The sequence below is a fragment of the Scylla paramamosain genome, chromosome 37 (assembly GCF_035594125.1).
Source record: "Scylla paramamosain isolate STU-SP2022 chromosome 37, ASM3559412v1, whole genome shotgun sequence".
In the NCBI taxonomy this organism is placed as follows: Eukaryota; Metazoa; Arthropoda; class Malacostraca; order Decapoda; family Portunidae; genus Scylla; species Scylla paramamosain.
In genome coordinates, this window is record NC_087187.1 from 10,965,235 (window position 1) to 10,980,710 (window position 15,476).

The 15,476-nt window shown below is 40.4% G+C and overlaps 1 protein-coding gene across 1 annotated transcript in view; it reads right to left on the reverse strand.

Moving 5' to 3' along the window:
- Positions 1 to 1,199: 1,199 nt before the first annotated feature.
- LOC135091499 (renin receptor-like) overlaps positions 1,200 to 15,476 on the reverse strand; it is a 29,805-nt gene continuing 15,528 nt past the window's right edge. The window contains exons 5-7 of the mRNA XM_063989192.1: positions 8,318 to 8,422; positions 7,871 to 8,026; positions 1,200 to 2,696 (exon numbers count right to left, since the gene is read on the reverse strand). Of these exons, the coding sequence (XP_063845262.1) occupies positions 2,508 to 2,696; positions 7,871 to 8,026; positions 8,318 to 8,422 (450 nt within the window). The 3' untranslated portion in view covers positions 1,200 to 2,507. The remainder of the gene's footprint in view (positions 2,697 to 7,870; positions 8,027 to 8,317; positions 8,423 to 15,476) is intronic.

The window sequence follows — 15,476 nt, forward strand, 5'->3', positions numbered from 1 at the left end:
GCCATCACTGATCAATAATATTTTAAAATCATCCCTGACAAATTGAAAAACACGACCGACGCAAGAACACTCACCTAACCACAACAACGGCCGAGACAAGACTGCGCTGGAAGCAGTCCACACTCGCCATTCCGCCCAGGAAGCCTCCCCCCATTTCTCCCCGCTTTCGTATCATTAAATAGTAAATAATTTCCGTACTTCCTCATTGTTTTGCAGTATTTTTTTTCATATAAACATATGAGAATTGGTGTTTTCATGTGAATGATAGTCAAACATAAATAAATTAACATTATTTTCGTGAATCCTAGAAATCCACTGGGGGGGGGGCGGGGGGCTGCAGTCTCGCAGTTCCTATTGACGAGCCGCCACTGTTTCAAACTACCCTCCTATGGCTTCTATCCTACTCTGTCACTGCATTTCAAATTTCCTTTCTCACCATTGTATTGCTGCTGTGGTAGAAGTTCACTGTTCTTCTAAATCTATTAACAGTGGTGTTCCTCAAGGTTCTGTCATGTCACCCACTCTTATTCATCAATGACCTAAACCAAACTTCTTGTCCTATCCACTCCTACGCTGATGATACCACCCTGCACTTTCCCACCTCTTGATAGACGTCCAACCCTTCAGGAAGTAAGGCTTTATCCATCCATGTATGGAGTATGCTTCGCATGTCGGGGGGGTTCCACTCATACTGCTCTTTTAGACAGGGTGGAATCAAAAGCTCTTCATCTCATCAGCTCCTCTCTGATTGACTGTCTTCATTCTCTTTCTCATCACCGCAGTGTTGCATCTTTTGCTATCTTCTACCACTATTTTCATGCTAACTGCTCTTCTGATCTTGCTAACTGCATGCCACCCCTCCTGCAGCCTTGCTGCACAAGACTTTCTTCTTTCTCTCACCCCTATTCTGTCCACCTCTTTAATGCAAGAGTTAACCAGTATTCTCAATCATTCATCCCTTTCTCTGGTAAACTCTGGAACTTCCTGCCTGCTTCTGTATTTCTACCTCCCTATGACTCGAACTCCTTCAAGAAGGGGGTCTCAAGACATCTTTCAATTTTTTATTACCACTTCAGACCCTTTTCTGGGACTGGCACCTCAGTGGGCTTTTTTTTTTTTTTATTGGATTTTTGTTGTCCTTGGCTGGTGCCCCCCAACACCCTTCCCCCCCAAAAAAAGGAAGAAAACAAATTTACATGAACCACAATTTTCCATATATTCACATACATATATACAATTATTTCAATAACATTATACATCTATCAGCCCCTTAAATACTAAATGCTTGAGTGCAGGCAGTTCCTGCATTATATCAAGTTGTTCAACAAATGTATGTTTGGTATACAAGGCATACCTGTTCCATTCAATACACTTATGGATACTGGATGAAAGAATGTTATACTGGCAAAATGTGATAGGATGATATAATAAAATCCTGAAATTGTTGTTAAGATCATTCCATGTCAAATGTTTGTGTCATTTTGCTTCTCTTTAATTTATGTATTATTATTATTATTATTATTATTATTATTATTATTGTCACAGGTGTGTGCCCTAATGAATAACTTAGAGCAGCTACCACTGAACTGATTGCCTTTAAAGCATGTATATTTTACATATTACAGTAGCTTATTATGGTGTGCTCGGTTAACTATGTATTAATATGAGTAATTGTAATGAAGACCTATAGAAGGTAACTAATCCAGATTTTCTGACTTTAGAATAAAGATCTATGTAGAAGGTAAGTAATTCAGATTTCTGAACTTAAGGAAGTGGATTAAGAAGTTTAAACTGAATCTAATAATTAAACTGAATTTATATTAAAATGGATTTTTGTTCTCTGTTTGGGGGATTGATTTTATATCATAAACATGCCTAGATCTGGATTTTTTTTCTTTTCTTCTTTTTCCTAACAAACTCTCAACCTACATGCCATACTGACTTGCAATGGAACAAATATCTATGCAGATTGAGTATCTATGAACTGTACTAAATGAAAGATGTAAAATATCCAGCTGAGAGCACAAGTATGGAATGTTGTAGTGACGGAAGTTGTTGCAAAATATAAAATCACAACAGATATTTACTTGCATTCTCAATTTTACTTGAAAGTTTGATCTTCAGCAACAATCTCATCTACAGTTATGCAAACACATAATAAGACTTCATGAACAGCACTGCTCTGATAAATCTTTGCAGTCCTTATCAAATACTTTTAATAATATCCAACAATTTTCATCATGAAACAAAAAAAAAGAGGGTACTAAATATGCTATCATATAAATCTGGTTACTATATACACATCAACCTCAAAACTGTCACAATAACTTCCTTTATACATCTTGTACAAGACATCCACACCACAAAAAACTTAAGTAAAATAAAATAAATAAGAACTAATTTCCCTCAAATTTAAGATACAAATTATATGATTTCCCTAATACACAAACTATCTAATTTACTGTTTGTGCTCAAAATAATCATACACACATATTCTTTTAACACAATTAATTGTCTTTCTTCATGCGCATGGTGGTCATGCGATAGATGATGGAATCACGGCCAGGATCCATGTTCCACATGGACATAGAGATGGCCAGGATGGCCAGGACCAGGACAATACTCAGCCACAGGATGATGTTGAAGATGGCTGGGTAGTCAGAAGAATAACTCTTGTTCACATTGGGGTCATCAGTCTGAAAAGGGTAAAAAAATGAACAGACACTATACATCAATAGGTAGGTTTGCCCTCAAATCATGCTTTAACACACAGGGTACTCAAAACCCTAATGTGGGGATGGGCTACCGCAAGCTGTAGAGAAGTCCTTAATGTGTGGGGAGGGAGAGGGCTGCCACCACCTGCAGTGATGCCAATTTAGCGACTGATCTGTGCTTGCTGGCTTGGCAATTGTGCAATTCTCTCTTTTGACCTGCTATAGTGATATCACCCCTGCTTACACCATTAAAAAAAATATTGTTTATCATTTGTGTCGGCAGAAGTTTGATCTTCCTGGTGTGGAAACAATTATCATTATTATTTCTTTCTCCACAATATCTACAAGCTCCTTGAAGTTGCTACTTCTCATGTGAAAATGTAAAATGTTTGTACACCAGTGATAATGATTTGGATACCATTTTATGCCAGAGTTAAAATTATAAGACCTGAAGAAATAATACATATTAGTTGTTCATGCACAGGTCAGGCACAGTCAACTTTTAGAAGAGTTACACCTTAATAAGGTAATTATGTTGTCAGAAATACAGACAAAATTTATCATGTAACATAATCTACAGCCTGAAGCCAAGATGACATATGCACACTCTGAATCGTAGTTCTTCACTTTTGTAAGATCAACCACCCTCAAGTTCAGTACTACTGTGTGGGTCATAATGAGTAAGAATTAGTAGTAATATTTCTGATCATATAACCGTTCTTAGGACTAATTCTTGAGACAACCATAGTAGTGCTATAATTATTTCCTTCTTTTGCAATGCTGTCTGGTACACACTCAAAGCTATCACACAATTTACATTATGTGGCATACTGTCAACATGGTTAATGAGTTCACTGTAATTTTTGCAATAATCCATATACATAATACCCTGAGGCATGAGAATGACACCAACAATGAGCCCACCTTAACACAGGCAATCAGTGTTTACCAGCACAAAGTGAAAGTCAGATTACAGACACCATCCTGACAACCTTTCCCTCTTTATTGCAATGTTGCATCTCTTGCTATCTTCTACCACCCTGACAGCCTTTCTCTTGCAATGTTGCATATCTTGCTATCTTCTACTGCCCTGACAGCCTTTCTCTCTCTTCATTGCAATGTTACATCTCTTGCTATCTTCTACCATTATTTTCACACTGCTCTTCTGATCTTGCTAACTGCATGTCTTCCTTCCTCTGAGGCCTTCCTGCACAAGACTCTACTTTCACTCTTATTCTGTCCACCTCCCTAATGCAAAATTCAACCAATATTCTCAACTTTTCCTCCCTTTTATTAATAAACTCAAGAGGTCCCTGCCAGCTTCTATTTTTCCTCCCTCCAATAACTTGAACTCTTTCAAAAGGGAGGTTTCAAGACACTTGTCTTCCAATCTGGATTATCCTTTATTACCATTCTTTAGGAACTGGCACCTCAGTGGGCCATTTTTATTTATTTTTTTTATTTTGTTGCCCAAAGTGCCATCCAAAAACCTAGAAGTGTGAGGAATGAAGATCATTACCATAAATTTAATATTATTCATCATATTGCTAAAAGAATATGGGTATTTCTCCTAAGTATTAAACTATTTTAGTTTGAAGAAACAATTATTCAAATAAGTAGCACATTTGAAAGTAATGAAATAAAACTAATGAACACAAATACTCCATCCTTGCTCTGAACCAATAGTGATTGGCAGTTATTACGCAGTGTTTTGTTGTGCCTGTGTTCAGTGGGAAATACCATAAGGGAAGCATAATGTGTCATCATAAGGTGGGTAGGGCATATTTTGCCAGCTTTCACCATGGCAACTGTAGTACCTGCTATGCATGATTTCACTAAATAGTTTTTTTTTTTATGTAGGAGGGACACTGGCCAAGGGCAACAAAAATCCAATAAATAAAAAAAAAAAAAAAAAAAAAGCCCACTGAAATGCCAGTCCCATAAAAGGGTCAAGGCAGTAGTCAAAAATTGATGGATAAGTGTCTTGAAACCTCCCTCTTGAAGGAATTCAAGTCATAGTAAGGTGGAAATACAGAAGCAGGCAGGGAGTTCCAGAGTTTACCAGAGAAAGGGATGAATGATTGAGAATACTGGTTAACTCTTGCGTTAGAGAGGTGGACAGAATAGGGGTGAGAGAAAGAAGATAGTCTTGTGCAGCAAGGCTGTGGGAAAAGGAGAGGCATGCAGTTAGCAAGATCAGAAGAGCAGTTAGCATGAAAATAGCAGTAGAAGACAGCTAGAGATGCAACATTGCGGCAGTGAGAGAAAGGCTGAAGACAGTCAGTTAGAGGAGAGGAGTTGATGAGACGAAAAGCTTTTGATTCCATCCTGTCTAGAAGAGCAGTATGAGTGGAGCCCCTCCAGACATGTGAAGCATACTCCATACATGGACAGATAAGGCCCTTGTACAGAGTTAGCAGCTGGGGGGGGGTGGGGTTTGACAAAAACTGGCGGAGACGTCTCAGAACGCCTAACTTCATAGAAGCTGTTCTAGCTAGAGATGAGATGTGAAGTTTCCAGTCCAGATTATAAGTAAAGGAAAGACCGAGGATGTTCAGTGTAGAAGGGGGGGACAGTTGAGTGTCATTGAAGAAGAGGGGATAGTTGTCTGGAAGGTTGTGTCGAGTTGACAGATGGAGGAATTGAGTTTTTGAGGCATTGAACAATACCAAGTTTACTCTGCCCCAATCAGAAATATTAGAGAGATCAGAAGTCAAGTGTTCTGTGGCTTCCCTGCGTGAAATGTTTACTTCCTGAAGGGTTGGACGTCTATGAAAAGATGTGGAAAAGTGCAGTGTTGTATCATCAGTGTAAGAGTGGATAGGACAAGAAGTTAGGTTTAGAAGATCATTCATGAATAATAGGAAGAGAGTGGGTGACAGGACAGAACCCTGAGGAACACCACTGTTAATAGATTTAGAAGAACAGTGACTGTCTACCACAGCAGCAATAGAACGGTCAGAAAGGAAACTTGAGATGAAGTTACAGAGAGAAGGATAGAAGCTGTAGGAGGGTAGTTTGGAAATCAAAGCTTTGTGCCAGACTCTATTAAAAACTTTTGATATGTCCAAGGCAACAGCAAAAGATTCACCAAAATCTCTAAAAGAGGATGACCAAGACTCAGTAAGGAAAGCCAGAAGATCATCAATAGAGCAGCCTTGACGGAACCCATACTGGCGATCAGATAGAAGGTTGTGAAGTGATAGATGTTTAAGAATTTCTGTTGAGGATAGATTCAAAAACTTTACATAGGCAGGAAATCAAAGCAATAGGATGGTAGTTTGAGGGATTAGAACGGTCACCCTTTTTAGGAACAGGCTGAATGTAGGCAAACCTCCAGCAAGAAGGAAAGGTACATGTTGACAGACAGAGCTTAAAGAGTTTGACTAGGCAAGGTGCAAGCACGGAGGCACAGTTTTGAAGAACAATAGGAGGGACCCCATCAGGTCCATAAGCCTTCCAAGGGTTTAGGCCAGTGACGGCATGGAAAACATCATTGCGAAGAATTTTAATAGGTGGCATGAAGTAGTCAGAGGATGGAGGAGAGGGAGGAACAAGCCCAGAATCGTCCAAGGCAGAGTTTTTAGCAAAGGTTTGAGCGAAGAGTTCAGCTTTAGAAATAGATGTGATAGCAGTGGTGCCATCTGGTTAAAATAAAGGAGGGAAGGAAGAAGAAGCAAAGTTATTGGAGATATTTCTGGCTAGATGCCAGAAGTCATGAGGGGAGTTAGATCTTGAAAAGTTTTGATACTTTCTGTTAATGAAGGAGTTTTTGGCTAGTTGGAGAACAGACTTGGCATGGTTCCGGGCAGAAATATATAGTGCATGAGATTCTGGTGATGGAAGGCTTAAGTACCTTTTGTGGGCCACCTCTCTATCATGTACAGCACAAGAACAAGCTGTGTTAAACCAAGGTTTGGAAGGTTTAGGTCGAGAAAAAGAGTGAGGAATGTATGCCTCCATGCCAGACACTATCACCTCTGTTATGCGCTCAGCACACAAAGACGGGTCTCTGACACGGAAGCAGTAGTCATTCCAAGGAAAATCAGCAAAATACCTCCTCAAGTCCCCCCAACTAGCAGAGGCAAAACGCCAGAGGGATCCTGAGGAGGGATTGGAGTGATAGGACAAGATACAGATATGAGATTGTGATCAGAGGAGCCCAATAGGAAAGAAAGGGTGACAGCATAAGCAGAAGGATTAGAGGTCAGGAAAAGGTCAAGAATGTTGGGTGTATCTCCAAGACGGTCAGGAATATGAGTAGGGTGTTGCACCAATTGCTCTAGCTTGTGGAGGATAGCAAAGTTGAAGGCTAGTTCACCAGGATGGTCAGTGAAGGGAGAGGAAAGCCAAAGCTGGTGGTGAACACTGAAGTCTCCAAGAATAGAGATCCTTGCAAAATGGAAGAGGGTCAGAATGTGCTCCACTTTGGAAGTTAAGTAGACAAAGAATTCCTTATTGTCAGAGGAGTTAGGCAAGAGGTATACAGCACAGATAAATTTAGTTTGAGAGTGTTTCTATTATCACCATATGAAGGATATTCTTAACCAATGACCAAGGCTTCAGTATCTATGTCTTGAAAACTTGTCAGTGGCCTTATTAAGCTTCATACTCTGATGTAATGGCAAGACTTTACCATACCAAATGGTTTCTTTTTAATTGGAACAAACACTTCAAAGCATCAAGGAGAGTTTTCCAGTGCTCTCCATCTTTAATTTATGTGCCATTACCCTAGAAAGTTGAAAGATCATACAGTAACAATCTGGTACATTAGTGCAATCTTGACATTCATCCTAACATCTTAAGGCCTTACATCTCTCTTGGCAACTTATCAAAGTAGGATAGATCATCCTGCAAAGTCTACTTTTTAGTCATCATTTAGTTCATCTGTTGGTTTCAGTGAAAGATGGATCACAGGGATAGTAGTTTTCTGGTAACAATGCAGTTATTACAGTAGTGAAGTGGCTCACTCTGACAAAATGGGGATACACAGTTTTGATCAGTGAGGAAGAAGCATAGCAAATAGAAACAAGTTTTTGAAAAGTGATAAAGTGAATTAACTGAAATGCACTATACTAAGTTTACTTCTCCATCTGTAGTAAAATTAGATCATTACAACTCATTAGAGTTCTTTTTCCTGCCTCAGCAGAGCTTACCTCAGCAACCTGCAGTATGGAGCGGGCACGTCTAGAAAGCTGCTTGGCCTCCTCCACTGTGGCGCTCATCACCACAACACGGTCACTGTATACTTCACGCATCAGTTCTGTCACTTTGGACAGCTGAGCACGCAGCACACTGCTTGCCTCTTCAACCTGCAAAAAATGCCCACACCATTACCTCTCTGGGTTTGGGAACAGGTCCCTTCTCAGTGATACTATTTGGAGAGAAATGTGGATGAGAAATATGTTAAAAGATTTGCTATAGAAGAGGTGTTTTATTTTAGGTTAATTTAAAGAGTCTTTGTAAAATTCTGGTAGTTTTAACTTCATATGAAACAAATTAAACTAGTAATATCAGTAACTAATGCATTATATAATAAGTGAGAAAACCTAATACCAATTTTCTTCTATCAATCCTAAAATGTGTGTACGTGTAAGGCTTACCTGGGGAGAGTCAGCTCCATACTTTCTCACCAGCTGCTCCATGCCACTAACTTCCAGGAAGATGACATCCTGCCCACCATGTGGGATGGTCGTGATCTCTTCAGCCTGAGAGCACAGGAATAAAATATTAGCAGGATAGATGAACAAACTTAGTGCAATGTTAAAGACTACTGACACTGCACTCTGATGTATAGTCTGCCATATTATAACTATCAAATTTATCATTATTATTTTCAAAGGCTGCATGCAAATTTCTATATGTTGATCCTCTTCACCAAATAGTAGCACATGATCTTCCCTCTCTCACTAACACCTTGCTTTGTTCAGGAATGTTCCTGAATGGGGTGGCTATGATGGGAAAGCCTTCACTTCTTATCCAATCAATCCCTCCTTGTTTAAGTGTTTTGTCTCTACCAGCATCCCTTTCACATCTGTTCTCCTTTGCCTTATCCTTCTAACTTCTAAGTGACCCTCCTCTCCTATCATGTAAGACCTGCAATTTTATCTATAGCACACTTTTTGTTACAGACTTCTAGTTCCTCATTCTCTCAGTACAGCTATACCATCTCTATAGGTATGTGTCTTTTCACTCATTCCACCATTTCACACTTAACTCCATCAATTAACAAGATATTTTATGCAAACAAAAGTAATTTTCCTAAAAATAACAATGCTAAATTATATAAAAGAGAAATTGGCGAAACAGAATAGATGATAATGGGTATGTGTATATCCTTGCAAACTCAACAACATGTACACCACAATCATGCCACACACTAGGTATTTTTCAGTAACAAGCTTCCAATTTTTGCTGTTTGTTTGTTTTGTTATTCAAAATGAGCAACAAATGGCAGGATTTAAGCCACTGGAAGAAATGGATAACAGTTTGGCTAGTGGTGCTCAAACAAGCTCCCATTTGTGTTTTTACTGTATTAATAAAATTGAGCATCAGTATATATATATATATATATATATATATATATATATATATATATATATATATATATATATATATATATATATATATATATATATATATATATATATATATATATATATATATATATATATATATATAATTGAGTATCAGTAGTATCATTAATATCAGATCTGAAAGTAATTTGTATCTAGTTAATTATTGCTATATAATTTTGGTGGCATTATGAAATGAGTCTTTAGTGTTTCCTTATACCATTACAGTTGACTCATATTCTGTAAGAACATTTGTGCATTTTCACTTGGGCACTTGGAGCCGACATCATGGAACTATCAACTAAACAGGAAATACTTTTATGTAATAAAGTTATTTGGTGTTCAGAATCAATTCACAGATTGCTGGAGTGTGTAAGGATTTCCATTTCTGTGAGAGACATGCTGACAAAACATACCCTGTGTGAAAGGACATGCAAGTTTGTTTTCAAAACAGGCCACAGACCAAGTAACAGAAATGACTAATACCTTCCTGAAAAATGCCTAGTGTGCAGAAGCCTCTGGTAATTATGTTCTTTCTCTTATTAGCATCATCCTTAGCAACCAATTTCTCAGGCAATACCATGGCTTATGTAAATAAAGTGAACTTTACCTTTTACCTTTTACTCATAACCCAAATCACTTGTAACCAGAGACAATCATAACTTGAGATATCACTTTAATTCCATGAAAAAGCAGTATATAGAACAAGAAGCAGTTTAAACATTTTCAGTTCTGTGACATCATGTATTATCGAGATTATTTTGTCATTTTTCTTTTAGCACATTTGTAATCTGTAATCATTCTTCAGCCTAATGATCAAGAAACGAAGTATATAAAAAAAATAAGAGAGATATAGGCAACTTGCAGAGAGGCCAGTGTCTGTGGTAAGTAGGAAACAGACTGAATTATAGACTAATCAGTGAAGAGCTTAAGAGATACTATCCAGTCAGCGACAAGGTTACAAGAGCAGATCAGGTTCCAATTGCAAGCTAGAAATGATTAAAGTATAGACACTATACTTTCCCTACTGTCTTCTCTTTCATTAAACTAGGGAGATAGTGGAATAGGAGATAGATAGGCTAAAAAAGTTCAAGACACCAGGACCAGATGAAATATATCCCAGAGTACTTAAGGAATACAAAGAGATGAGCCGTTAGTTTCTGTCTTTAAGAAATCACTGGAGTCGGGTGAGATACCAGTAATGTGGAGGCAGGTTAATGTAGTACCCATCTTTAAGAAAGGAGATAAAACTTTAGTGTCTAACTATAGACCTATCAGCTTAACTTGAGTTTTAGGTAAAATATTAGTCAATAATAGCGAGGAACATTAGGGAACACTTAGACAAACATAACTTGATAAATCAGTCAAAGCATGGCTTCACAAAGGGGAAGTCTTGCCTGACAAACTTGTTAAGTTTTTACAGTAAAGTGTACGAGGCAGTAGATAATGGTGATAGTTATGATATCTTATATCTTGACTTTAGTAGAGCATTTGACAAGGTATCCCATCAAAGGCTCCTGAGAAAGGTTAGGGCACACGGGATAGATGGGAAGCTGTTAGGCTGGATAGGGTCATGGCTTAGTGGCAGGCGACAAAGAGATGTAATAAACGGCTCGAAATCTGAGTGGGGTCATGTAATTAGTGGGGTGCCACAGGGATCAGTATTAGGGCCATTGTTATTTCTAATATATATCAATGACTTGGATAGTGGAATTAGTAGTGATGTTAGTTGGTTGGTGGGTGGCACCCATCATCCATTGCCAAATGTCTGTTGTTTTCTTTAAAGGACAGACAAGAGGTAACTACCTAAAATAGCTTGTAGTATATCTGCAAGCTATTTTCACGCCGGGTAGGGGACAGTTCTATCTGGATGAGGAATGCAGCAACCTCACTCTCCCCTAGCTGCTTCTTGCTTTTCCTCCTGCTTATTACCTTCCATCTTTGAGGGTGGATTCAGACTCCCAGCCATAGCTGTGCACCCGGTCTTCCAGGGAGTTCCCACCCTCCCTTCCCTGATGGGTGACACATCAGGTCTTTCTCTTTCTCTTGCTTGTGACCTTTTGATCTTCTGTTTTACTCCTATCCTCTTTCTGTTTTCCTCTCTCTGCAATCTCAAGTCGTGCAGGCAGGATGAGGGGATGTATGGTGGCAGCAGTTTTATTTGCCATCCCTACTGTCGGGGTCCGCTTGATTATGGCGAACTTGCGGTTCCAGAACATAATTGCCTTACCTGGTGTGGCGGCACCTCCAGGCTCGACCTCGTAGTTCCACTATTTTAACTTTCAGTTTTATGGGTTTTCATTTTATTCATCCTCTGACTGCCTTACTGATTTTATTGACCCTGGCGTTCTCATTGACCATGTTAGTTTTCTTATCTCTTGACCCCTATTCACATCTTTTGCTGCTCCGCTGTGGAGATGTTGAATTAAATCCAGGCCCTGTTAGATCACGTCGTCATACATGTAGGGTCTTGTACTCCAACATCAGAGGTCTCTTTGCCAACCTTAAGGACGTTTCTGTTGTCAGCCAATGTCATGACGTGATCATCTGCGCAGAGACTCTCGTTTCTGACTACCGACATGACTCCGAACTCATGATTCCCGGGTTCAGCAAGCCGCTTTTCATTCGTCGCAGTGTAGCTAAAAGGAGACGTGGCATGTCGGTTCACATTCGCGAAGGCTTCTCAGCTCATCGGAAAACGAAATACGAGTGTACCTGTCATGAAACTGTCGTCATTCGTGTATGTGCGCAGCTCCAGAATTTTTACATCCTTGGCTCTTACCGAAACCCTGACAGTGACGATACTATCTTTGACTGCTTGTTAATGGCAATGGCAATGATTCAAGATGAGGACCGAAAGGCAGCCTTTGTTTTTGCTGGTGATTATAATGCCCATCACCGTGAATGGCTTGAATCAGTTTCTCCAACTGACTCCCAAGGTCGTGCTGCTCTTGATTTTGCGAATGTCTCTGGATGTTCTCAGTTAGTTGTGGGTCCAACACATCTGGCTGGCAATCGGCTTGATCTTGTCTTTACCGACGTACCAGAGACAGTCAAGGTAACCACTATGGCACCTCTTGGCACATCAGATCACTCTGCGATTAGTATTCAACTTAACTTGAGACAAAATATTCCTGCATACACAGTCACCAAAGAGGTCTTCTTGAAGGGGCGCGTTAATTGGAGCTCTGTCAGAGAAGACGTTTCTCGTATTCGTCTAGGACCGATCTTGAGCAACCCTGATCCTGTCTCAGCATTGAATGAGGAACTGAAGCGTATTATCTCTCGGAGGGTTCCTGTAAAGAAAGTTTGTTTGCGCTCCAACGACAAGGCCTGGTTCAACATTGATTGTCGTACTGCTAGAGACACTAAGCAAGCGGCTTATCGCAGGTGGTCACACTTAAGGACACGTGAAACTTGGGATGCGTACACTGTTGCCAGAGCTTCCTGTGCGGCAGTCTACAGGACTGCTGAGAGCGAATATTTTACCTCTGCTAAAGAAAAACTATCCACTGCATCTGACCCGCACAAGTGGTGGTCCACGCTGAAGTCAGTTGTCTTTGGTTTGCGACCATCTCTCCCTGCTCTGCTTTCTGATACTGGACAGCTGATCACAAGTCCAAAAGGCAAAGCTGATCTGCTGATGAAACACTTTGACTCCAAGCTCTGTCGAGCTCCAGCCCCCACCAGCGAGTTGCCTCCCGCCATGCCAGTCTTGACAAAACTGGCTTTTAGGTCTAAGGAAGTCATGAGACTACTTTTAGCACTCGACTCCCATGGCGGCACGGATCCGCTTGGGATGTTTCCTATGTTTCTGAAGGAAACAGCTGCAGTTCTTGCTCCCAAACTGAGTGCAGTCTTTAGACGCCTAATCCTGACCGGTAGTTTCCCCATGTGCTGGAGAAATGCGAACATCACAGCGATCCCTAAAGGCTCTCCATCATCTGATGCCAGCAACTATAGACCAATCTCTATCACGCCGTTACTTTCTAAGATCTTTGAACATGTTATTTCTGATCGTCTCTCTCGTTACCTTGAACACTCTCATTTGATACCAGCTAATCAGTTTGCTTATCGGAAGAACCTAGGGACTACGGATGCGCTACTCACTATCTCTCATAAGATTCAGTAAGCTCTTGACTGTGGGCATGAAGCCAGGGTAGTCCAACTTGATTTCTCTGCAGCTTTTGACCGAGTCAACCATGCCGGTCTTCTCAGGAAGCTGCAATCTTTTGGTGTTGGTGGCCCGGTACTGTCCATCTTGACTCAATTTTTGACCCACCGCACCCACCGTGTGTGCGTTGATAGTTGCTACAGTGACTGGTACAGCGTCCACTCAGGTGTTCCCCAGGGTAGCGTACTGGGACCTCTGCTGTTCAATGTCTACACTTCCGATCTACTACAAATCACTAGCAATCCTATTTACGGATATGCAGATGATGTGACACTTGTTGCTACTGTTGAGTCACCGAATTCACGTCTTGATGTTAGTACATCCCTGAATGAGGATCTCAGACGTATATCTGACTGGTGTCGCACCTGGAACATGAAACTGAATGCATCAAAATCAAAATGCTTGTGCATTTCACGCTCTCGCACGTTAAATCCCCTTCACGGCCCTCTGCTTGTTGATGGCGCGCCTCTAACAGTATGTGATGAGCTTGATATTTTGGGTGTCAGATTCGACTCAAAACTGTCTTTTGAATGGCACATCAGGCGTCTTGTCAGTTCTGCCTCGCAAAAGCTTGGCGTTGTGAGGAAGGCTTACCGGATTTTTGGTGACCAGTCTATCTCTGCCAGCTGCTTCCGGTGTTTTATTCTTCCACTGCTGGAGTATTGTGCTCCTGTGTGGTCTTCCGCAGCTGTGTCCCACCTCCGTCTCATTGACAGAGTTGTCTCCTCCGCTAGGTTCCTCTGTGGTGGCGAAGCAGCTTGGGATCTTGGTCACCGACGCAATGTCAGCAGTGTCTGCATGCTATATAAGATCCATGCCAACCAGCTTCACCCGCTGAATGCCTCCATCCCAAATGCATTTGTGCCCACCAGAAACACTCGACTTGCGTCAAATTCACATGTGCGCTGCTTACAGCAGGTTAGGTGTCACACCAGTCAGTTTCAGCGAAGCTTTGTTCCTTGTGCTGTAAGACTTTGGAACATGCTTGACGAGGGCACATGCACTGCGAGTGATGTGCAAAAATTCAAGTCTGCTTCGAACAAAATCTTGAAGAGTCTAGTCAATTAAACTCTGGTTGCTTTTGCAGCTATACCTGTGATAAATTATGTAACTATACCTGTGATTTTATACCATCAAGTTTTAAGTAGTTATACTACATTTACTCGTGTTGTCTGACATATATTAAATAAGTCAGAATTGTTGATTTTTTTTGTTGAATTTTTTTGTGAGTTTTAATAATTCTCAGTTCGTTGAGGCGTTCTTTATAATTGTTTAACCTATTTTCTCCTCCTGCTCTGATTTCATCCTACTATTGTGCTAATTGCTTTTCCTTTCTTCTTTCTACGGTCAAGGTGGGTGGGGGTTGTCATCTGGCAACTTATAGCGCTTGCGCTCGTCCCACTCTGCCTTCTCCGTTATGTTTAATAATAAAAATAAAAAAATAGTAAATTTGCGGATGACACAAAGATAGGTAGATTAATTAGGTCAGAATCGGATGCCATCGCTTTGCAGGCAGATTTAGATAGAATGAATGAATGGACGGATAGATGGCAAATGCAATTTAATATCAATAAATGCAAATTACTTAGCGTAGGTAGAGGAAACCCACACAGTAGGTACACATTAAACAACCAAACTGTTTTTTTTTTTTTTTTATGTAGGAAGGATGCTGGCCAAGGGCAACAAAAATCTAATAAAAAAAAATGCCCACTGAAATGCCAGTCCCATAAAGGGGTCAAAGCAGTGGTCAAAAATTGTTGGATAAGTGTTTTGAAACCTCCCTCTTGAAGGAATTCAAGTCATAGGAAGGTGGAAATACAGAAGCAGGCAGGGAGTTCCAGAGTTTACCAGAGAAAGGGATGAATGAGAATACAGGTTAACTCTTGCGTTAGAGAGGTGGACAAAATAGGGGTGAGAGAAAGAAGAAAGTCTTGTGCAGCGACGCCGTGGAAGAAGGGGAGGCATGCAGTTAGCAAGATCAAAAGAGCAGTTAGCATGAAAATAGCAGTACAA